We start from the raw sequence: 23,426 nt of genomic DNA, 5'->3' as shown, positions 1-23,426 counted from the left end.
TATCCTGTCCCTGAAAGTGTTACAAGCGCATCATCATTTCCTACAAAAGGAAGAAGAAAAAATAATACTGGTGCTGCTGACAACTGGAATCTTTCCACATAAGGAGAAATGTATCTGCGGCATCCATTTCTAAGGGTAGCTTGAGGACTTGATTACTTTGAGGGATGTGCCTAGATGGACTCTTTGACCTCCTCCTTCCCTTGTGGTCAGCTGTCCCCCCATTTCTGTTTTAGGCATTTTTTTCAGATATAAAAGGTTGTAAGCCACAGAACAACATGCTCAGATTTGAGTCTGGAGGCTACAGAAGCTTTCCTCTTGTCCCCTAGCAGTGTGTGCCAGTCAGTAAACTTGAACTGTTCTGGACAGCTGTGTAGAGAGTGAGAAATCATAAGTGCTTTGGAAAACATTCGTCCTTGCTTGTAGGTCTCCTGTTTGTGATGCAGCTGGTCCAAATTAGCTCTGAGAAGATGTTGTGCAGCTGTTTCTCTGAAGCATCACCACCAGGCAAATGGCATCACAGCCCAACGTTTTCCTGATCTCTGTAACTTGTTTTGTCCCTACCCTGTCATGTTTCATCTCTATACACATTAAGTCTTTATTTTAAAGTGTTGTCCCTGGGCATGTGCTCAGAAGTTTACAGGGACAACTTACCACACCATGAAATGCCCTTCTCCCTCCCACTTTCCAGTTGGCCCCTAAAGAGTTGCCAAGAGAAGTTTCTTGTTTCTTGTGGCAACTTAGTGTTTTCCTGTCTTTTCTCCATACGAAAGGTTCACCCTTTGGGAACAGATGATTCCATCCAAGTTCAAGGCCAGCTTCTGCAGGGAATGATAGCTATGCCCCGTTGACATATATGAAAAATGTGTTTCCTTGTCATTGATGCTGTTAGGATTTTATGCTAGCTAGAATTTACTTGCACAAAATAAACAACTTGCCAAGGAATATATAAGAAGAACCATTTTTTCCAGTCTCAGGATAGGGTGCTGTTTGGTGCCCAGGAAACATGCCTCCATTTTTAGATCAAGGGCTGGTGCTAAACTGGTGTTTGGAGGCAGTGGTGGGAGGGATGTGGGTTATTAAAGTGAAGCTGAATTCTGAAAAGAAAGTTGTGTTACATATTCCAAGTTCTTCCAGACTGGATTACTCCAATGCACTATATACTGCCCTCAGAGAGGACTTGGAAACTTCAACTGGTCCAAAATGCAGCAGCCAGATTACTGGCTGGGGTTTCATTTACAACTCATATAACTCCTGTTTTAAAGCAGTTGTACTGAATGCCAGTTTGTTTCTGTTTAAGCCCTAAATGACTTAGGCCCCGACTATCTGAAAAACAACTTCCTTTCCTACAGGCCGACTCTCAGGTGTTAAGACTAACAGAGGGGGCCCCCTTGGTAATTCCACCACCCTCAGAGGTTCAGGGAGTGGCAGCCTGGGAGAGGACATTTTCTGTGGCAGCCCCTAAATTGTGGAATTCCCTTCCAACAGAAGTGTGTCTGGCAATTTCACTGTGCAGTTTCCACCATATGTTGAAGACACACCTCTTTATCTGGGATTTTGACATCTCAGATATACAGGTAACCCCCCCATTTTAGGAGTGATTGATATGTGCACACACACACACACAGTGCCAAACCCAGAAACGTAATAAAATATGTCATTAAATGGGTGGGGCGGGAACAGGGCAGAGCAGGAAGGAAACAGGATGGAATGAGGTGTTACAATGGTACACAATTTCATGCAAGAACACAATAACTTGGAATGCAAGCCCCATGCAAATAAGGGGTTGCCTATAATTTGTTTTAAACGGTTTTAATATTACATTTTTAAATTGCTGAAACCTGCCCAGGGACCCAGTATTATAATGATCACAATCATTGTATCTTAACCTTTAAAAACAGGGGCATGAACAGCATACACATACACCCTCAATTTGATTTCTTGGAATAAGGCATGATCTGATGTTGTTGCTGTAACATCTAATTCACCACTCAGATGAGCACTTTCTCATCCAAATACAGAGAGTCCTCAGTTAAGCATCTCCAAGGTCACAAGACTGGAAATGATGCAAATCCTGGATAGAGCAGAGTAGACTTATGATCTGAATTAACAAAGGATTTTTGAGAAAACCAAATGAACCTTGAGTAAGCCTCACCTCCACAGATTAACAAAAGTGACCCTTTTGACAAATAGCAGTTCACATAACATGCACAGAATAGCTGGACTTCACTGAAGCATAAAGAGAAAAGGGGGCACATGCCTTATATGTACAACAATGGTACAATATTTAAACATTTGATAAATTCATGTTCCCCCAAGAGATGCAGGTTGTAACACAGTAGAATTAAGGACCTACAAATCCCACTGATTTCTCTGAGGTATTAACTGAGCTTAGCTGTGCAACAGATCGAAGACCACTGTAGAGTTTGAGAAGGCACAATGAAAAGGCAAATAAATATTTGGAGAGTGGATAACCTTCCTTGTGGACAACTGCAATAGGAAGGATAGTATTGAAAGCAGACTTGAGATGATCCCTGAGATGACATGGAAGAAATTGTGCACTCAAAATACAATAATGCAGGGTCATCTCAGTAAAATGGTAGGTAGCAAGTTTATGGCAGAGAAGAGTAGTCTTCCTAGGATACCTTAATTCAACATTCATCTATCTGGTGCACTCCAGATATTTTGGACTATACTGACTATCACCAAAGGGATAAGACCCATCAGCTACCCTTACCTGGTTTAGCCAGCCAGTCGAAGGTATTTCCCAGGGTGTGGCTGCTGTTACATGCTGACTGCTTCTAGGAGCCATAGGTAGAGCTGAGTGCATGGTGGGGACCAATGGCGGACAAACTACCCTCTCCAGAGGGACTATCCCTCCCCTAGTGTCCAAACAACTCACTTGGCAATCAGAGGTCTGACTTCACTCATTGGAAAATGTAAATTTTACCTTTGTACAGCAGGTCAGTTTCTACACATACCCACACAACCCTATGTATCCTCTCTAGACAATCAAGGGGCATTATCAGAGTCCAAGGACACATTCCAGCCAGGAAGGCAACACCCAATCCCCAGGCCTGAGGTTCACCCATCCCTGCCTTAAAGAGCCTAAAGTTTCCATCACGAACCCCTTTGGAATATTATTCCAACCCACAACCTGCAACTATTCATTCCTTATCAAAATGACATTTATTCATCATGACACCTAATTGTCAGCGTTCATATCTGATCTCTTTATAACATTTTAAATGCATTTCAAGAAGAAAATGCAGGGATGAATCAAAACAGACAATAGTTTATTTACAAGACATAACCATAAAGAATACAGCAGAAGAGAAGAGGAACAAGATAAAACTCTATTGTTGACAGTAGGACATCTTAAGTAGATTATTCCAAATGTTACACATTTTGATTTATAATACTATTATCACATCAGTTCTGATAAGGTTGAATGAACTTGTAATAATTTTTTTTAATGGCCATATGTTTAGTATGTTTACTAGTTTAGCCCTTATCATTGGTCCTACAAGTGATAGATTATCCTTCGTGCAGCTCTTAATAGGCTTTTATAAATTGGATTCTGGATATGCATCTGAGATTTCCGAATGAAATATTTTGTGACATCACATTTTATTTATTACAGCTTTCCACATTCACGATGAAGATTCTTTTTACCCTTCAGTTGCGGAGGGACACAAGTGAGAAGCAGAAGACAATGCTTCCCGTACTTAATCCACATGCTCCCAAAACTAGCAAAGGAAATTGGCATGCTTACTCCAAACAGATAACATTCCAAGTAAAATTGCTGCCTTTTGTACCAAACATTTCAACTGAAACATATGCAAATGATTATGGCAATTAACTTTGTAGGGAATTGCTGTATATGAACGGCAAAAAATAAAAACAAGAACATTACAAAGGTGATGTTCATGCTGCCATTTCTGCCAGTACCACACTAGAAACTATACACAATCTATTCTCCCCCCCCCCCAACAAAGTCCTTAGGGTACTTTCAGCATCCAAATTTCAAATTATTTGGAGGATTTTTTATTTTAAGGCAGAAAAGCTAGGAGAAAGGCAGCTGTGAGTATAAAGCATCTCTTTCAGAATAATTTCTATGACTTCATGCTGGCCTGGTATGGGACTCAAAGTGGGATAAACTATCAGGTCTTTCTGTTGATGAGGGTATGTGAAGCTGTAGCAGTCTCTAAATGATTTGCTTTGCATCTAGTGCTTGCTATGAACAACATGGCAACAACACTATCTCAAATATAAGACATGTTACATCAGTTTGTAAGACATCTTAATAAGCCACTGAAATAACCTATCACAGTCAGTGAGTTAACAAAATGTAAATTATAAACATGCATTGATGAAACATTACCAAAATACAAAGTTAAAGCAAAAGGCTTAGGAGGGAAAGTACAGTCATATATTTATGAAGTGGAGCTTCAGTGTATAACCAAAGAGTAACTGTTACACCAGTGCAAAACATGTTGAGAAATGCAACCAAGGACACTTGTGAAGTTCACATCACTAGTGAAATGAAAATTCTGTATCTACTTCCAGGATTCTATATTACATTGGCTGAGGAATCTTTCTGACTTTTAAGGTTGTGAAAGACACCGAGGGTTCACATATTGAGCATTGGCAAGAGAGTAATTGTAAACTTTGAAATTACAGAGATTCCACCTGGAAATGGTGACTAAAAAGGTATTGTTTTGATCTCTCTCTTGAACAAGATAAGGAAAAGCGTTCTACATCAAAATCACAAGACACTTGATCTTGAACCAGTAATTTGCTCTTGAGTAATGAGCTCTGATGTTGTCCACAGAACTTCCCTAGGCATTTTAATTGAGAGTTCCGTGCACATCTCTTTCTGTTTGCTGAGGTGCTGCACCACAGATGAGTGGAACAGCTCTAGGTGTGCGTTGGGACACACATGGAAATCTTGATTGGGGTAATGATTCATTGCCGCATCTATTCAGGTATAAACTTAATTGTACGCTACCTTATGACCACCAGATGGCTTGCAATGCTTACAAAATACACAGTAGTCTGCTGGATCAGGCCAATGAGTCTGCTGGATCAGGCCAATGACCCATGTGGTCCAGCATCCTGCTCTCACCAGACTGTTTAGATGCCTATGGGAAGCCATCAAGAGGGATCTGAGTGCAGCAGCACTCATCAGGGCATTAGTATCTTTTTTCATATGGTCTCCCTTTGGCAGACCTGGTGAATTTTACTGCACAATATGATGTCTTTTTACTCAGAAGTTCCACTAAACCCAACAAGGCTTACTCCTTAGGAAGTAACTTGGTTTGCTTAGGATCACAGCCCTAGTTCGATTTCTTTGTTTTGGCTTTGCTATACGCTCAGTTCTTTCCTTTTTTGTGCTTCACACTGGGCAATTTTGTTAGATGGGTGTTGCTTCTTCTATGGAGGAAGAAGTGTATATTTCTTTTATCACGTTGTGTTTCTTGTGCATAATATTATCTATGTACTTCTCCCTACTTAGAAATATTCACCACTAGTATAGTGTTCTTTTTCTACAAGACCAGGTGTTCTCAGGGTGGTTCTGTACATTCACCACATTTCACCACCAAAAACCTTAATAGGAATGGATGAGTTCCATACAAAGAACCTCAGCTATAGCAAATTTCAATTCTGGCTACATTCAGAGAAAGTGTAAACGTTACTCCTTTTTGACCAAAAGCATTTGAAGTTTATAAAAGGCAAACTCACCGTTCAGCAGCACAACATCACACAAAGTTGCAAGCTATTCCATGCTCTGGCTTCTTGATGCATTGAAAATTCACAGTTGCTATTTAACTGTTCCATTGATATTATAACTGCATGGAGATCATGCAACAATTGCACACATCTCTGTTGACAATGGCTTTCTGGCCTATGTACACTGAGTGCGAGCAATGGAACAGACATGTCTGCGACTGTCACACGTGGATATCTACATGCAGTGTGCCTGGATGTAGAGCTTTTTATATAGGAAATGCATTGTGTTTGACACAGCTCTAAAACAAATCTTTTTAGCGACAGAGTATTCAAAGCAAAGCATCAGTCACCAAAGCATTTCCCAGCAGTATTTTAAATAATTATGAAAAGCCTACTTGTTATGCTTTTTTTTTTAAAAAAAAATCACATTGTGAGCAAAATAGTTACACAATTTTAACATTTCAGTTATATAAAATTGGCACAGTAACGTTTTATTTGTTTGAATAAGTGCACTGAAAACAGAACAGCCTTCAACTTCTTTTTGATACCTGCGTATTTTTATTGGACATGATCCACCCAAAGTTAACCACTGTTAAGTCCCACTGATGTCACTGGGAAAGTTAAGCTGTGTATAAATGTCTCCTGGTAAAAGTATCTGGAAATCACAGGGCTTAACTTTGGCTGGAATGCACACATTATAAGATGGTGTATAATACAGACTTATTTTGTTCATTGTATGTCTTTAACAGTTCCGGCAATAGTATGTCATGAGAACGTTGTTGTGGAAGGACAACTCAATGTGGGGGACATTTTAAAGATTATGAGTAAAAAGGAGAGGACTTCCTTTTTTGTGGAAGTATAAAATGTATGAATATGTAGTAGATATAAAATAGCAAATGGCAATTCTTGTTTTTTTGTGTTCTGTTTTGTTTAAATGTCTTCTCCCCAAATGTAGCATGGAAGGATTAAAAATAACAGGAGGACTAGAAGAAAGGGAGGAATGAGGCTTTTGCAAGCATTTGTTGTATCCTGCATGTTGGCTCTGCTTTCACTGAACCTGCCATAGACTTTGTCATTAAAATTCTAATCAGGATTGACAACAGCCAATTAAGTGTCAGAAGAACAATCTGATAGACACTTCTTTCTGTGTCTATAGGCATCTTTTGATAAGTTTCATCTGTCAATCTGATTGACAAAGATTGCTATTTCCTGCTCATAACTGCTTGCGTTAAAACCAATGCCTCTTTCAAAATTCACCCAGAAAGCAGAGAGGGAATAAAAGGATTCCCTTATGGCTACTGCCAAAAGGACATTTATGAATTTGGAATAATCTATGAGGATCCCTCAACATAGTTAGCTGCTACCATGTCAACAGAATGGGAGTCTGGTCTGATTAAACAGCTAATTCACTGCTGCCATTTTCCTACAATTTTATGATGTTGCAGGTGGCTAATTTACAACAAATCTGTCTCTTTTATGGGTGGAAGGCTATCTGTGGGCCTGCTAGTAGACTGTTCCCTGCTTTCAGTGCTCCTTGCTAGTCATACAGATGATAGCACCTCATTGGTTGGGTCTCTACCCTTCTTATCATCACCCCTCTCAAGGTCAATGACGTGGACCATTCCAGGCTTCAGAAGCAAATCATCCGTCTCCACCTGGCTCCTGGTGTCTTCAACTTCTATGTATTTCCCTTTGGACTGCTGGCTCGTTTTAGTAAATGCTTCTTTGAGCCGCTGTTTGAATTCAGCATCAGGACAGTAGACATATTCATAAAGGGCGCCTGCAAGAACTGCTCCTATAATTGGTCCCACCCAATATATCTGTACGAAACAGGGAGAAAGAAACATACATTAAAGCATTGGATTGGGAGTCACGTTTCAAAGAAATGTCAAGAGTTCAATAAGGAAGTTGGATGTTACCAAGGTTAGCATAGTTGGTGCTTTCCTTATTTGGTGCTGCAGGAAATCTTAACAACCTACTCAGTTTAGCAGGGCTTGGATGTGTCAATGGCACATCAGAGGCTTTGCTGGCACAGTATGTGAACACATGTGTTCAGCCAAGCCACATGAACAGATGTTTTATAAATACCTGGAATGCTGTGTCTTTTATAGGCATAGAAGCACATACAGACACAGAATGATAAACTCACACCCAAGAACCTTAATTAGGCTGACTGAAGAATAGCTAGTATTCTCTTGAATTCTGATTGGATGATGCTTTGTCATTTGTATCAGCAATGCCTTTGTTCATGAATCAATCAGCATAAAATAGCTTTGGATGAAACTAAATACAACACACTGTTGCACGCCACCCCAACCACTGAGTGGTGTGAGATTCCAGCAGTTCTAGGCACTTACCCAGGGTTTGGTTTCCTTGGAATGAGGGACAGTGGAGACTGTGGTGTCTTTAGGATATACAGTTTATTTACACATATATACAACCTTAGCCTATGATGGAGGGGTTCACAGCATTAACACCCGACTGGGTCTTTCTTCTCCCAATAATCACAGCCTTGGATTACAGCAGAAATCTGGCATGACTCTGTCTCTCAGGCTTCCCAGCCAACTTCCTCCTGCTTCAAGCTTCAAGCTCACATGCCTCAGGCCTTTGTCTTTCTAACTAACTAACAGTTGAGGCAGTGAGGCCCATCCTCTACCCTCTGCCATGGAGCCACTTCCTTTGTTATCTTAACAACTCATACTTAGTGGATGATTACCAAGAAACTTGTCTGGCTATTCAAGAAAGTGGATCCTAGTTGGAAGTGACTCAGGCATACAGCCTACCCCCCCCCCCCAAACTCACAACAATACAAACACCTGAAGTCAAACAATTGATACTTAGATTCAGGTAGGTAGCCGTGTTGGTCTGACGCAGTTGAAATAAATTAAAATATTGTCCAGTAGCACCTTAGAGACCAACTAAGTTTGTTCTGGGTATAAGCATGCACAATGAAAGCTTATACCCAGAATAAACTTAGTTGGTCTCTAAGGTGCTACTGGATAATTTTTAATTTATTTCAACTGTCAGTTATGTTGCCAGCATATCGGAACAGTTTTCTAACACTCAGAAAGGAAATCTGGTGAGCAATTCAAAGCAAGCCTAGAAACATACACTCATGAAGACACAGCTAAGGTTCTACGATGGCATTCCAGCAAAACCTTCTGAAATCTATCTAATTTGATGAGTTAGTTACAGGAGACAACTGACATTTGTAGGAGCATCCTGTTTAAGTACAAGTTCTTATAGATTGCATTGATTCTGTTTCAATACAGAATCAAACTTAATATAGGTAATGTCTCACTTTGACTCATCTTGGAACATGTGGGTTGTTGTTTTTTTACAATCAAGTAGTATATAATTTTTTTGAAATAAATAAAATACATGATGGTAATAATACTGCTATTGATGGTGGAGGAAGCCATAGATGAGCCTTGTCCTCCACAAATTTGTCTAATCCTAAACCAGCAGGTTGGTGGCCATTGCTAAATCATGCATGAGTGAATGAATGAAAAGTATCCAGGTATATTCACTTACCCAGTGGTTTTCCCATTTCCCCATGATAACTGCAGGTCCAAATGACCTAGCAGGGTTCATACTGGCACCTGTGTAGTTAATCTGCAAGATATTTAAAAGGAAGACTGTTAATCATTATTATACAACCATCAGACATCCACATGTTTTAATGATCTTGTGATGGAACCAGCTTATGACTGGCATTGCTCTAGATCTATTGCCCAAGTCACTAATGCCACTTTCTCTGCATTCTTTCCCCCACCTGGCTGGCAGCTAATGGGGATAGGAAACATTTCTCAGTGGGCCAGTTCTAGCCCATGGACCTCCAGTTGCTGAAGTCTATCCTCAAGATTCATGCCAGTCCAGAAGCGATGAGCCAGAGACAGCAACGGAAACCAGGATACAGGACTGCTAGGAAATTCTTTCCAGGACTGTGAGCATCCCTCTGGACTACTCATACTTCATAGAATATGAATACTCTTTCCAACTTTCTTCTTCATCTCTATGTGCTATTCAAAGCTCAGATTAATTCTGCTGGATCTGACTTTTACCCAGATCTCTTGGGAAAGAGAAGTATGTGTGTGCATCCTTGCCCTCTTTCTCGCAGCATAGTGGGGGAGGGTAATCTGGGGTTGGTAGAAGTGACTGGAGGAGTATGCATGGCACTCACTCAAAAAGCAAAATGTGCCGGTGGGCCTAGATTTATATAACACTTTTCCAAAATGTAGAGCAAATGTGCACAGTGTGGATGTCACACAATTATGTCTACCAAACACCTATATGTACACACTGTTATTTGATTCTCTACTATTTAATAAATCCACCACTATTATAATGTTACAAACATGTCACAGAATGCATCCACAATAAAGCACCAATCTGAAAGGGTCCCAACAAGATGTCTAGGTACGCTGACTTTATATGTTTCCTTCAGGAATATTTCTACCACACCTTATCGGTGTCTCCTGTGAGACAAACGAAGATTATTCCTATTTCACATATACAATAATATCATTTCAAAGCAGGGAGTCAATATTTTGGAGCAAGTTAGTCAAAAGGTACTTGGGGATATACAGGCATCACATCAAATTTACTTGAGCCAACAGCGTGTTTTGGAGTAAGATTCATAAAGCATTGTAATGACATGCACTTTACTGTTAGCTACCTAGCACAGCTCCTGGAAGAGGCCAGCAACTTACAGCAAACAGGTGTCCGATCGCAACGGAAAATCCAATTGCCAGTGCCACTGAACCCGTGACATCACTTCGCTTAGAATCACAGCTGGCAAAAATAGTAAGGACCAGCTGGAACGTAATTATCAGCTCCACCACTAGTCCATGGCCAGCAGAAAGGTCATCATGTACCTAGAAATAAAGGAAACACACTGGAATTTCAGGAAGCACAGAAAAAGTGTAAACTACTTTTCTTACATCAGGAAAATATAATTTCCTCTCTACTAATTAAAGCCGTTTCAAATCGGATGTGTCTGTAGTGAAGTTAAGAAAAGGGAAAGGAGGGAGAAGATTGTTTTGACTAATTTTACTGTTGTATTTTTATATTGCTGTAAGCTGCCCTGGTGAAGATAAGGTAAGAAATCGAATAAATAATGTTGTTGTTGATTATAATAATGGATTAATTTAAAGTCATTGAAATAACAGGCTTGTGCCACTGACTATGATAGTGCTGGAAGGCAGTGCTTATTGATGGCTCCGGTCCTTCCTTAAAGGGTAGACCATGTGGTGGTGCTGGACAGGGCTCTGGACCAAATTGGTCTAATCCTGAGACTAATTGGGCTGATTTGGGGGGATTTGGGCCTAGGCCGAGTTGGGAAAGGGCTTGCAAAGCAGCACCCCACATAGTCCTCCACAATCCTCGGTCCTGAGCAGAGGATTCAGTCCCACAGGGTGGCAGAGTTCCTTTACAAGCTTCTTCCTGTCAGGGAAGGTTCTTGTGAAGGAGTGCCCATCACCACCAGGCCCTGTTGCCACAGTGATTGTCCAGGTCTACTATCACTGCTGCAGAGACCAGCAGTGATGGGAGAAGCAAGAAGGGCGCCATTGTAGCAGAGGAAGGTCTGGGAGGTTGCTATAGCAATGGGGCCTTGAGAATAGGCTGCAAGGCCTGGCAGGGAGGTATGCCAGTGGGGACTGATTCTGAGTCAACTCCCTGGGACAGTTTATTGCTGTACATTGTTTCTAAATTTAGTGTTGTATATTGTTTTAATTGTCTGTTTTAACCATATTTGCACAGCAGTTTTTAACATTGTGAGTGTCCTCTATTTAAGAGGCTTCTACTCTGCAGCCTCTTATAGTTGTTTTATCTGCGAGTTTTTTAGTTCTTATGCTCTTACAGTTGTTTTAACTGTGTGTCTTTGTTGGTTTTTAGCTCTTATCTGTTTTAATTATTAGTTTTTTATCCACCCATTATCTGTGTTTAATCTTGTATTTTATTTGGATGTTTTATCCCTGTTTCCTTGCCCTCATTTGCCCTAACAATTATCGGTCAAAAATCCCAACTGCTATTTTATCTACAGTGGTACGTCGCAAGACGAATGCCTCATAAGATGAAAAACTCGCAAGACGAAAGAGTTTTTCGTTTTTTGAGTTGCTTCGCAAGACGAAAACGTCTTGTAAGTTTGTTTCCTTTTTCTTAAAACCGTTAATACCCAGGGTGCATTGCTTGAAGAGGTGCTTCGCAAGACGAAAAATTCGCAAGACGAAAGAACTCACAGAACGAATTAATGTCGTCTTGCGAGGTACCACTGTATATGCTTTTCTTAATCCTGGTCTATGACCGTAATAAAGTTCATTCATACAAGATTTGGCCTAGCACAAGATGCAGTCTGCTATATGCATATAGAGCAAATAAGGACAGAGCGCTGGTTTTTCCAATAGATGTTCACATGATATACTTAAGAAATGAAAGGCTTCTTTTTTCCTTAGGAGGACTGTAGTTTAGTGTTCTATTATAAATCCATTAATTAGCTCTAACTCAATTAATTTCAGTTTCAATTAAAAGTAGGCAGCATGCAGCCCAAGTGCATTTTAATTTCCTTCAGTGAGGCTAACTGATGGGATTCTTTATTAGTGAAGAATGAAACTAGAATTTAAGGCACAGTCTATTATAAAGAAGTGTGTCATCTTAAATATATGGCATTATCAGTCACTATAATAATGACATAGATTTCGACACTCCCATGTTTTCATCTTAAAATTGCATTTCACACCTGGCTGCTATGTACCTGGTATTAAATCATTTCTAAAAGTTTAAAAAAAGAAAATATCTATTAGAGAACAATTGCTGGGTGTAAAGAAAAGGCTGTCAGTAGGATAAATTGAAGGCATTTACATAAAATTGTGCTGTTATTTTGAGTTAAAGAATAAATACCACCTACTCTTCACTAAAAGCTTACACAAGCTGCCTCCCCACCAACCCTGCTCTCATGAAATAGATTTTTAGCATTCACTTAATTATGGAGAGCTACATGGAATCTGTTCTTATGAATGGATTCATGAAGCCCTTGGCAGCCTGCCTATCAAGATTTTTGAAAAACCGTTTGCCAAGCATATGCTAAACTCTTTCATGGAAATGGGTTCCATTTCAGTCTCCACCACAGGGTGACTATCAAGAGATCACCCTTTTTATTAAAAGATAGCAGTGTGAATCACACGAGAAGCCATTCCAAATGTGAAGGCACACTCTCAAAACATCTTCTTGCAGATTGTTTAACCTTGGCCACATATTTCTCCTTTGTTCATATAAATAAGGACATTAAAGCACATTTACATGGTATTAGTCTTTCAGTTTATATCCATGCTGGTCTTCTGACAAATCTATACTCAAGTGTGAATGTTTCCATGCATAAGGTTAATATAAAGAGCCTGGCGGAAGCAAGATAAAGCAGAAGTGATACATTTTAATGCGAATGAGCATTTGTGCCAGTGTAAATATAATTCAATTTGAAACTATATTGGCAAGAATGATGGTTTGCTTTGCAAACTGGCTGAAGCAATAGCTGTTTGAAGCTTCATCAGCCAAAAAATAAAATAAAATTCAGTTGTAGTCTTTGATTAAAGTTTAATTAATGCATTGTGTTCCCTCAGTCACAATAACTGATACCGTTAGACTCCACATTGCATCATTCTAATGCTCGATAGATAACTGTTCCACCATACCTAGTACTTGACCACAGCTAATACATATTATCTACCCACCTATAATCTGTAGGGAAATCAACAGTGAGCAAAAATATGCATCTTCCTGAATTTAAATTGGAAACGTGCTGTGGGGTTCAGGTTCCATTTTATTATGTTTCATAAGAATAGGGAACTCCCAAGTCCTCTACCCTACCTTGGTAATTCCTAAGCCGCCCACCACACGCTGGGGGGTGACAAGGTAGAGAATTCCCGCCCCTGCGATGGCACCCAGGCATTGGGCTGCAATATAGAAGACTGACTTGGCAAGGCTGATCTTCCGAGTGCAGACCATTGCAACAGTCACAGCAGGGTTAATATGGCCACCACTGATGTGTCCAATGCATTGCACCATTGTTGCAATGCTGAGTCCAAAGCAGAGAGAAATGAGGACCATGTCGACAGGCAGAGGGTTTTCGACTCCACCCCAGTTGATTGTAGAGCCAAGGCTGAGGAGGACAAAAATGAGCATGGCCAAAAATTCTGCAGAAACAGCTTTCCAGAAAGGCTGAGTCCAGATGCCTTTAAATGCCACCATGATGGCTTCGCACTTACACAGACGTCTGCACTTACTGAAAAAGGAAAACAAAGCAACATCAGGAGCTGACCCAGTAACTTCAAGGTTGGCTCTAAATACTCATAATCATCTGCAGAAGGTCCCAGACTAAGTGGGGCTAACATTTATTCATAACTAGCTAAGAGCGGGGTGAAGGAAGGGTGCCCACTTCCCACTTCCATTTATCACATGCCTCCCCTATTTCTCACTGTTATTTCCTACATTTACATACTGTACATGGCTGAGGCTATGACCATGGGAGGATGTCTAGGATTTCTCAGATCTGATCCTGCTCTCTGCTATGCCAGAATTATCAAGCACTGAGTAAGAGGTGATGAATGAATCCTACTTGCTACCCACAAACTGCATTTAGGAGTAGTGTGTGCACCATGTCCCAGAACTTTCTCAAAGGTGGTGAGGTCCAGGTTCCAGTAAACACCTGAAACTTCTCCAACAGCACAGCATTGTCAAACTGCATGGAGCACCCCCCAAAATTAGAAGTGGCATGAGAGAATTGTTTTTTTCTATGCCTTCAAGTGAAGGGGGTTTAATAAAGGTGACCCACCCCCAATCCTGGAATCAGCTCAGACTGCTTTCTCCCTCCTTTTTTGACATCTCCCTCCTTTTTTTTACATCTTGCCCCACAATCCTGGACTCTTTAGAAGGGGGATATATACCCCCATTTATATGATTTGGCCATCGTCCCCTACAATCTTCCCAACAGGAGATTGTATGGTAACCAGTCATTTATCTGAACTATGCCCTCACATCACTATGGGAGAAGATGCACAATCTCCACTTTGGATGGATACCTTTGGAAGAATGAGTCATTTTCATTTCCCCTTCCCTGCTCTCTTCCCTGTAACATCCAAAGACACCTTAAAATTGTTATTTGAGTCTGTGTGCAGCACAGCTGCAGTACTTTCTTGATTGCACCACGCATCAGATATATTAGTTGGTCAAATAGGCAAGTTAAATACATGAACCCAGGGCCTCTGGCTTCACAATCTCTGTACAATCTCAAGGAGCCAACCAAGGTTGTTACTGCCAAAGGGTTGAACAGTTTGGAAGCAATTGGTATGACAAGGTTAAGATTCATAAGGCTTTCAAGAACCATATTGTCAGAAAAGCAGTGTTTAATGTCTGGACAAAATACAAAGACTTATTGGAAAATAAAACTCCGAGGTGGCTTTCACCACTGGAAGCTAAGGCCCGGAAAAGACTCAATATGGAGGCCGAATGGCCGAAGTATTGGGAAATATTAGAAAAAGATGGAGATAATTGGAAATTGCAGAGTTTGGAGAAAATGAAAGACAAAGTGCGAGATTGGCTACATTATGCTCAGATTAAAGAAGTTTTTAAACTTGACAAAAAGTTAGGATTCCAGGTGGAAAAATCGAAGTTGGAAACGGAATTGTTAGAGCCTAAGACTAAGGTACTTTCAAGAATGTATAACTTGCTGTTAAAATGGAACACACAAGATGAAACGGTCAAATCGGCTATGATAAAGTGGGCACAGGACACTGGGTATAATATAATGTTTGAGGACTGAGAAAGGTTGTGGACCATGGGGCTGAACTTCACTGCATGTAATGCTTTGAAAGAAAATGTTATGAAAATGATATATAGATGGTACATGACCCCAGTCAAACTTGCAAAAATATACCATTTGTCTGATAAGAAATGTTGGAAATGTAAAGAAAATGAAGGAACGTTCTTTCACCTCTGGTGGACTTGCCCTAGAGTGAAGGCTTTCTGGGAAATGATATATAATGAGCTGAAAAAGGTATTTAAGTATACCTTTCCTAAGAAACCAGAGGCCTTCCTTCTGGGTATTGTCGGTCAGAGGGTGTTAAAGAAGGACCGAACATTCTTTATGTATGCAACAACAGCAGCAAGGATACTCGTCGCTAAGCACTGGAAAACCCAAGATTTACCCACACTGGAAGAATGGCAGATGCAACTGATAGACTACATGGAACTGGCCGAGATGACCGGCAGAATCCGAGACCTGGGAGAGGAGACGGTAGAAGAAGATTGGAAGAAATTCAAGACCTACCTACAGAAACATTGTAAATTGTATGAATGTTAAGAAGGATGCTAGATTATAAATAACTTGGCACCATTAAGCTAGGTGAAGTGATATATGAAGATAAGTTAAATTTAAATTTAAGAAAAGACAAATTTTGGATAATTTTTAGGCTAAATTTAAACTTTTAAGGTTTGAATAAATGATACTTAAAATTTGAGACACAACATTGGAAAATTAGATAATAAGAATGGAAATAAGGTGATAAATTGCTGGTTAGATATTTATAAATTAGGAACGCAGGAGCGGGAGATGTGAGGGAGTCCAAAGAAGTTAAGAAAATATGTTACGATATGTGTTACCTTGTTTCTTTATTTGTATTGTAATTTATATATAAAAAAAACTTTCAATAAATAAATAAATATATATATATATAAAAGAACAGTTTGGAAGCAATATCCCCCACTGTATAGTGTAAATTCATAAGGCCAGGACTTTGCTTGAGAATGCCCTGACCCTGAGCTGTAAAACAGAAGTGGAACCAGCTACATCATGAAGGCCAGCAATGTAAGCCATACAAATCTTGAACCAAACCAGAGCCAAGTCAGCAAGAGCTCCCTAAACTGGAACCCCGAGAGATAGCAAGACAGCACCCCTGGAGACAGATTCACTTTATAGCAGGGACTTCACACTTCCCAGTCCCTGCTCCACAATCCAGGCAATGCAGAAGACATGAGATGACTGATAGGCAACAGGGTTCTAGGCCAGAGAACTACCACTTTAAGGCACTCTACTCTTCAAGAATGGTGCAGAGCATGGAAAGGATAGGGTGTCCAAAGGCTGATACAGGTTTCATTTGAGCTCCAGGCCTTGGTAAAACGAGTTGTCTGATTAGAGCTATCCAAGGTCCTGAAACTCCAGCTTGATGCTACGTAGTTAATTAAGCCACCTACAGATGTCTATTGTGCCCTATGTACTTCCACTTGCAGTTAGGGTATGATGGTGCAGCAACTAGGATTACTGCTGTACAGGCTCTTCTGCTTCCTCAGCTTAAACTTCCATGCCTCTGCTCTTCCTGGCTTCTCTCACTGCCTGCTTTCATCCTCCCCTGCCTGGCCTACTAGACTCAACCCTGCCAATGATCTGCTGCCAAAGTAAGAAAATCATGTCACATACTTGAGTTTCTCTTTCCAGCTGTTGGCATGGTTCTATGAGAAACCAACATTATCAAAATAGAAGCTATCCACCACTGTATTTTACATTATGCTTTCACAAAATAAAATTTATTTATTCCAGAGATTGATATACCATCTTTTTCTGAATTATACATTTTATACACTTTGTTGGAATTCAACTAACTCAGCTTTGATTTTATAAAAGCAACTTTTTGCTGATTTGGAACGAAATAACAAAACTTTCTAAAAAGCCTCAGTTCCAACTAAAAGAATATAGTGGGATGCATGATGTAAAAACCAGTTGGAAACACCTTATAAGGTTGATCACTTTCACTTTTGCAGAATTCCTCATGTCATTTAAGAGCTTCTTGAAAGGCAGAAATCAAGCAGGTGAAACTTTTCCTGGTACAAAGATGAAGTGATGGGGAAAGCTTCACCTCATTAATTTCTGTGTGCTGTACAACTTTTAAATGAGCCCTTTGCCTTTTAAACAGTTGGCAATCCTAATACTGCCGTCATATACTCAAAATACTGGAAACCAATGAACTCTACAGATACTTTTGCAAAACTTGTATAGGATTCTATCTTGCTGGGACATTTACTCATGAGCATTACTGTTCATCCCCAGGTAGGGAATTTATTGAATAAAAACACAACCTATATTTAAGCAAGATGATACCCTTCTTTATTAACTTTACTGCAGTAAAGGACATCCCATAAGTGAAAGGTACTGTAATGACCACAGGTTTTACACAGCTTTTATACCTTCTTATAAACAGCATACATCATATTTGTTATATAATTACTGCTACACTATCCATCACATGCCAGCTATGACATGACAACTTCAGATACCTGCCAAATTAAGTGTACAAGTTGGCCAGTACAATAAACTAACTTTTGATCTGGACAGTAAATGGAAGCAGGTCCCACAAAAAGTTCAGCTTTCAACTAATTAAATCAACAAATTCTCCATCATCTCCAGAGTTTTGCAACTGAGCAGGGATCTGAACCTGAGTTTCTAACACCTGCACCCAACAGTGGCACTAGGAGTCATGGAACCATAGAAGGGTTGGAAGGAAACTAAGGGTCATCTAGTTCAACTGGTGCAATGCAGAAATCACAGCCACCCAACCTCTGTTCAAAACCTCCAATGAATGAGAGTCCACTACCTTCGGAGGAAGTCAGTTCCACAGTCCAATAGCTCTTTCCGCCAGAAGGTTTTTCCTAACGTTTAGCCAGAAGGAAGAGGGCTAAGAAAGGCCTTCCCTTTCCCTACCTTAATGGCCCTCTGTTCCAAGCCATTCCCATTGTGGAGGCCAGGTCCACTCCAAGTTGCCAGTTGCAATCTTACAGACATGACACCCTCTGCAGGTTCATGCTTCCTCGAAGAGGAGAATTCTAACTATGAACACACAGAGAGAGACATTCCTGGCAGCAACTGTGCCTGGTTGCAAGTTCTGAGAGCACAGCAGTCTGGAGTGCGTGTGTGCCTGCCTGCATCTTTTTCCCCCTGAGCGCCACTTAGCAACCCAGTAGGAGGGGGAGGGACGAAAGAGAACAAGCCAAATATTATCTTTGCAAGCACGAGAATGGAATCCTTCCCCCCTCCCTTACTTGTGCCAAACGTTCAGGGTTTCGAAACCTCAGCAAATGCCGAGGGTCAAGCCCGTGCTGGCGTCCAAAAGGGTTTGAAATTGGAGATGGGAGAAGAATTTGGAAGGCGCAACTTTTTACCTTCGGGTCCCGCGCCTGGAGTCCTCTGGAACGCAAACCTGAGAGTTGCAGTCGCGGGTCCCTTGGCCGCCCTCTTTGCCCTGACCCAGCCGCCACCTCGCGGAGTAAGCACAAACTGCTGGCAACGGTATATTTTTAGGATTCTTTCCAAATAGGTGAAAAAGACGGGGACTGCCCTTGACCTTTCCGGGGACGCCGATCGCCTAGGTTTAACGTTTCAGGCTTAGACAGTTATGGGTCCAAGCGCGCGTGAGCGTACGCGCACGCAGCAAACCTTGTATATATTGCAAACAGGGGAGACTTGCAAGTGGGGCTTTCTCACGAAACTTCGCCGGCTTGTTTGGCGGAGAGGGAATATGCATGCTGCCAAAACAAAGATAAAAGCACCAAAAAAACTAACAAACGAAACACCGTCGCAGATATTGATCAACCCAGAGCTCATCCCAAAGGAGCATACAAAGAAGGTGGGAGAAGCGACCCAGAATCCAAACTCACAACGGCGAGCGGAGGGTGCCAATCCGGGCGCAGGAGGCCACCGGTGGGAGACATGTGGGATTGCAGGGGAAGAGGAGAGAAACGACGGAGCGAGCTCCGCCGAGGCTGCCGAAGGGGCCGGCGCGGCAGAGGACTCTCGCGACGGCCTCTGCTTCGCCCCGCCTCCCAGGCACTGGCCTCCGAGTGGCAAGGCGGCGAGCGGGCAGCCTGCTGGACGTCCTCCTCGCGAAGCAGCAGCTGCTACAGCAGCATCCGCAACTCTCCCAGCCCCTTCACGCTTTCTGCCACTCGCGGAGCCCTGGCCAAAGACTCTTTGCGTTGTTGTTGCTGTTGCAGATCGCATCCCTTCCTCGTAATCCGTTTGCCCACCCCACCCGCCGAAAAGTTCCAGGAAAATCTCAAACTCGCCTCTCTCTTGTCTTTTGGCAAACGGAAAGCCCCAAACCTGCTTCGCTCTTTTGGCGCGCCGGAACAAAGCGGGGCTTGTTTCCCTTCTCCCTCTTGGGGTAGCTCTCCCCAAACCACCTTTTGTGCGCGTATGTGTGTGTGTAGCTGCTGTCTTCATGCATCTCAACTGCAGCCCACGTCCAACCGTGGTCTAACTCCAAGGCATTGCTATTAAAAGTTGGGCGGTTTTTGTTTTGGTTTTTTGGGTTGGGTTTTTTTTTTTTTTTGCGAATTGGACTCCAAGGTCTGGAGCGGTGCACAGTAGCCAAACTTTTTGCGTTTCTCTCTCTACGTGTCTCTCTCTGCCACCTTCGGCCCCGCGCCCCCTTCTTTCGCCTTCCCCACCTGCGACACCCCCCTTAATCCCACACTCACCTCCCCTGCCATTTGGCGTGAAGCAGCCCTTGGGGCGCCCTACACCCCACCCCACCGCGCCTTGCTGCAGCGCCCTGACGACTCACCCCCAGCAGCCTCCGGATGCGCTCCTGTCGCTCATTCCTTCCCGGGTTTGTGCGCCTGGCAGAGACGCGCCGGAGTTGCTGGAGAGCGAGCGATGAGGGAGGCGGAGGGAAGCCGCCCGGCGCGCTCTGGGGAGTCGGATTACTGTGCGCCTGGCCTGGTGGGGTTTGGGGGAGCCGAGGGCGGCTGGCCGAGCAGATGGCAGGTTGTCGCGAAGTTATATTTGAACGGCAGATAACTTTCCCTTACCTGATCGGCTCGAGGCATGCGGCGACCGCCTCGCCAAGCGCAGCAAAACGCAGCAGCAACAGTATCGGATACACACGGTTGTGAAGGAAATCAAGTTTTGACCATCATCACAGCAAATGTAGATCAGGCCTTCCTCGACGTCGTTTGTTTGTTTACAGGACTCTCTACACCGCCTTTCAGGGCTAAATGCCCCCTCCAGGCGGCTCATCAATACAACCTTGAAACCAGGCATCAAAGCTGGTGGAGGTGACTTCGCTGCAGATAGCGCTGGGGAAATTGAAGGAGGGCAGCCTTTAATCCAGAACATCTTTGTCACTCTCGATTCACCCACCATCAGCAGAGGTGCCCCTAAAGGAATGTGGGCATCAACAGAAAAGGGTGGCCTATCCTTGGTGTAGATCGGGGATCCTTAACAGCACCCTTAGACACACACCCCTTGCTGCCCACCCAGTTGTTTGCAGGGTGGGGCTCTGAGCAGCATCAGTGCTCCTTTGGTCAACTGGGTATATTGTGGGGCCACAACAGTTCCTTAGATTTCCAAATTTGCCCTCTGCACCCTTTTAGATCTACAAAAATATTCAATGAACAGCAGATTTAAAGAAACATCTTTTTTTAATGGTCAACAATGGAGCATCTGCAAGCATAGTCAGGTTGCCGCATTCAGCACCAGTGGAAGTTTCCAAACTGTGTTCGACAGCAGCCCTGTAGAGACTGCACCACAGTTTACTCTGGGTGTAACCAGAGCAACAATGACTACAGTGATGCTGAGCTGCAAGGCCCATGAGAAGGTAATTCAGGGGTGAGGAATTGGTCCCAGCCTGCAAGTCTGATCCTGACCTCCCCCCACCCCCGGCACTTCCATGGGCCATTTTGACCAGTGGGTGGGACTAAGCACATGATGTCACCACGATGTTTTCCTTTGTCCATGGGTCTGAAATCAAACTGTACAGACCAAGGCACCATCAATCAACTGATCAGGCAGCACCTGATCTTTTAGCAGGGAGCCATGTCTTTATCTGCCTTAAACCTGTGGTTATTTATTTATTATTCCCTTATTGTCGTTATCAAGTGTAGGACAGGTCACATGGTGTGGGGAAAATGGGACAAATTAGGACCCTTAATGGACCTAATCAGGCCTGTGGACCACATGTTCTACACTGCTGACTTACAGGACTGTACTCCCATGCCAGCATAAGCAGTGGTGGAGGAAGCCACTCGGGCACCATAGGGGCACACCATGGGGCCTCTGGAGTTTGCCTGCCTCCTCCCACTCAGCAGCCCTACAGCTGGGGGGGTGGGGAGAGGCAGTGGGCAACCATTTGGGCAGCACAGAGCCTGCAGTGCTCCCAAGCCACCCTGTCTCTCCCAAGAGAGACACATGGCTCAGACGCGCTCCAGGTCTGTGGTGAGTGCCACCCGGCATTTTGTCACCCCCCCTCAGTGGTGACACCCAGGGCGGCCTGACCCACCGCATCCCCCTTCCTCCACCCCTGAGCATGTCATCCACCAGGATACAAAAAAAAAAAAAGGCAGGCCACACATCTGACTGGAGCTGAGTCAATTAATATAATCCAAAATGACATTTTCCAATATTATACTCAGGAATGAAACCTGAGTAATTGAACAATAGTTATCCAAGATCAAAAGATCATTTTTAAAAATAATATATCTAATCATTGCTTTTAAAAAAAAGGACAATACCTTCCACCAGAGAAACATTATCCACTGCTGAGGTGCAGAAGTTAAGCCTTACGGTAAAAGGCAGGTGTGAAATCAATCAAATAAATTGATAAAATAAACTAAGCCCATAGCTGGCAAATTTCATTACCTAGGAAGGATCCACAGAACAGGTGACAGTTCTCAAACCTCCAAGAAGAGTTTTCCACATCATTGGGCAGAACGGACTGAAACAGATCCAAGGCAACGTGTTCCTACATTACACCCATGACTGAGATCATTAAGACTCAGACTCCCCCTGCTTGGATTGTGCAAAGCTGAGAAATGACAAGTCTTTTCTATCTTATCAAAAGGGCGGGATTGCTTTACTTCACAGCATTGAGGTGCTTCTAGACAGGAGCTTAATATTGCAAATTGGGCATTAAGATATTGCAAAAAGGGACAATGACACTAGACTTTCCTTTCCTTTCCTTTCTTTTCTTAAATAAGACTAATTGGATTTTCATTGAAAGGGAAAACCTAGATTAAATAAAGTGGCAGAATTGGACACCTTTTTTTAAAAAAATGTTTTTATTTATTAAGGATTTTCTTGTTTTACAGAAGTAAGTGTAATGCCTCGTATTTTTTCCATGTAACATTTTTACAAATCCGTTTCATTTGTTGAGACATTAGGGGGAGAAGAGGAAAAAAAAGGGGGGTGGAGGGAGGGAAGATGGGTGGGACACAAGTGAACAACACAAGCAACGCTGACACCAAACTCTACATACATTGGGCACCTTTTTTTGACACTAACAACCCTTTCAGGACACTTAGGTGATGCTAAAAGCCATGGCTGGCCCAATACATTTCAGCACCTGAGGCAAATCACAAAATGATTTCTCCTCCCCACCAGGGAAAAAGGAGCAAGTGAACATCTACATCATGAACAGAGTGGGAATAAAGATCAACATCCGGATCTGCTGCTACTGTGGATCTTGCTGTCTGAGGCAGTTGCTTCACCTTGCCTCCTGAGTGGGCTAGCTCTGCCTACAGCTTCCCTTCTGCCTTTAAATTTATTCTGAAAGCTTCTATTTCCTGTTAGGCTTAATCTTCAAGTTCTCATCTTCAGTGGAATTGAAGCTGAAGCACATGTAAGTGCAATGCATTTTCTCACATCCATCTCTTGT

General features: G+C 42.4%; 1 protein-coding gene and 1 long non-coding RNA gene across 4 annotated transcripts in view; one reads left to right on the top strand and one right to left on the bottom strand.

Annotated features, from left to right (window-relative positions):
- The window catches only part of LOC310848799, a 244,473-nt gene that overhangs the window by 140,935 nt on the left and 80,112 nt on the right, over nucleotides 1-23,426 (top strand). The window lies entirely within an intron of this gene.
- Nucleotides 3,273-20,460, bottom strand: AQP4 (aquaporin 4). Of its 3 annotated transcripts, none has more exons than XM_083748283.1 (5): nucleotides 20,337-20,460; nucleotides 13,594-14,008; nucleotides 10,443-10,607; nucleotides 9,265-9,345; nucleotides 3,273-7,550 (listed from the first exon to the last, which is right to left on the bottom strand). In XM_083748283.1, exons 1-5 carry the CDS (start codon nucleotides 20,369-20,371, stop codon nucleotides 7,272-7,274), a joined length of 975 nt encoding a protein of 324 aa, XP_083604409.1. In that variant the 5' UTR covers nucleotides 20,372-20,460; the 3' UTR covers nucleotides 3,273-7,271. The 3 variants fall into 3 exon arrangements, with proteins under 3 accessions (XP_083604409.1, XP_083604408.1, XP_083604410.1); XM_083748282.1 differs by lacking the exon at nucleotides 20,337-20,460 and adding an exon at nucleotides 19,837-19,995; XM_083748284.1 differs by lacking the exon at nucleotides 20,337-20,460 and adding an exon at nucleotides 19,429-19,773.

Source organism: Podarcis gaigeae (assembly GCF_964106915.1).
Source record: "Podarcis gaigeae genome assembly, chromosome: 7".
Taxonomy (NCBI): domain Eukaryota; kingdom Metazoa; phylum Chordata; class Lepidosauria; order Squamata; family Lacertidae; genus Podarcis; species Podarcis gaigeae.
Note: the sequence above shows the minus strand (reverse complement) of the source record. Positions and strands in the feature narration are given on the sequence as shown.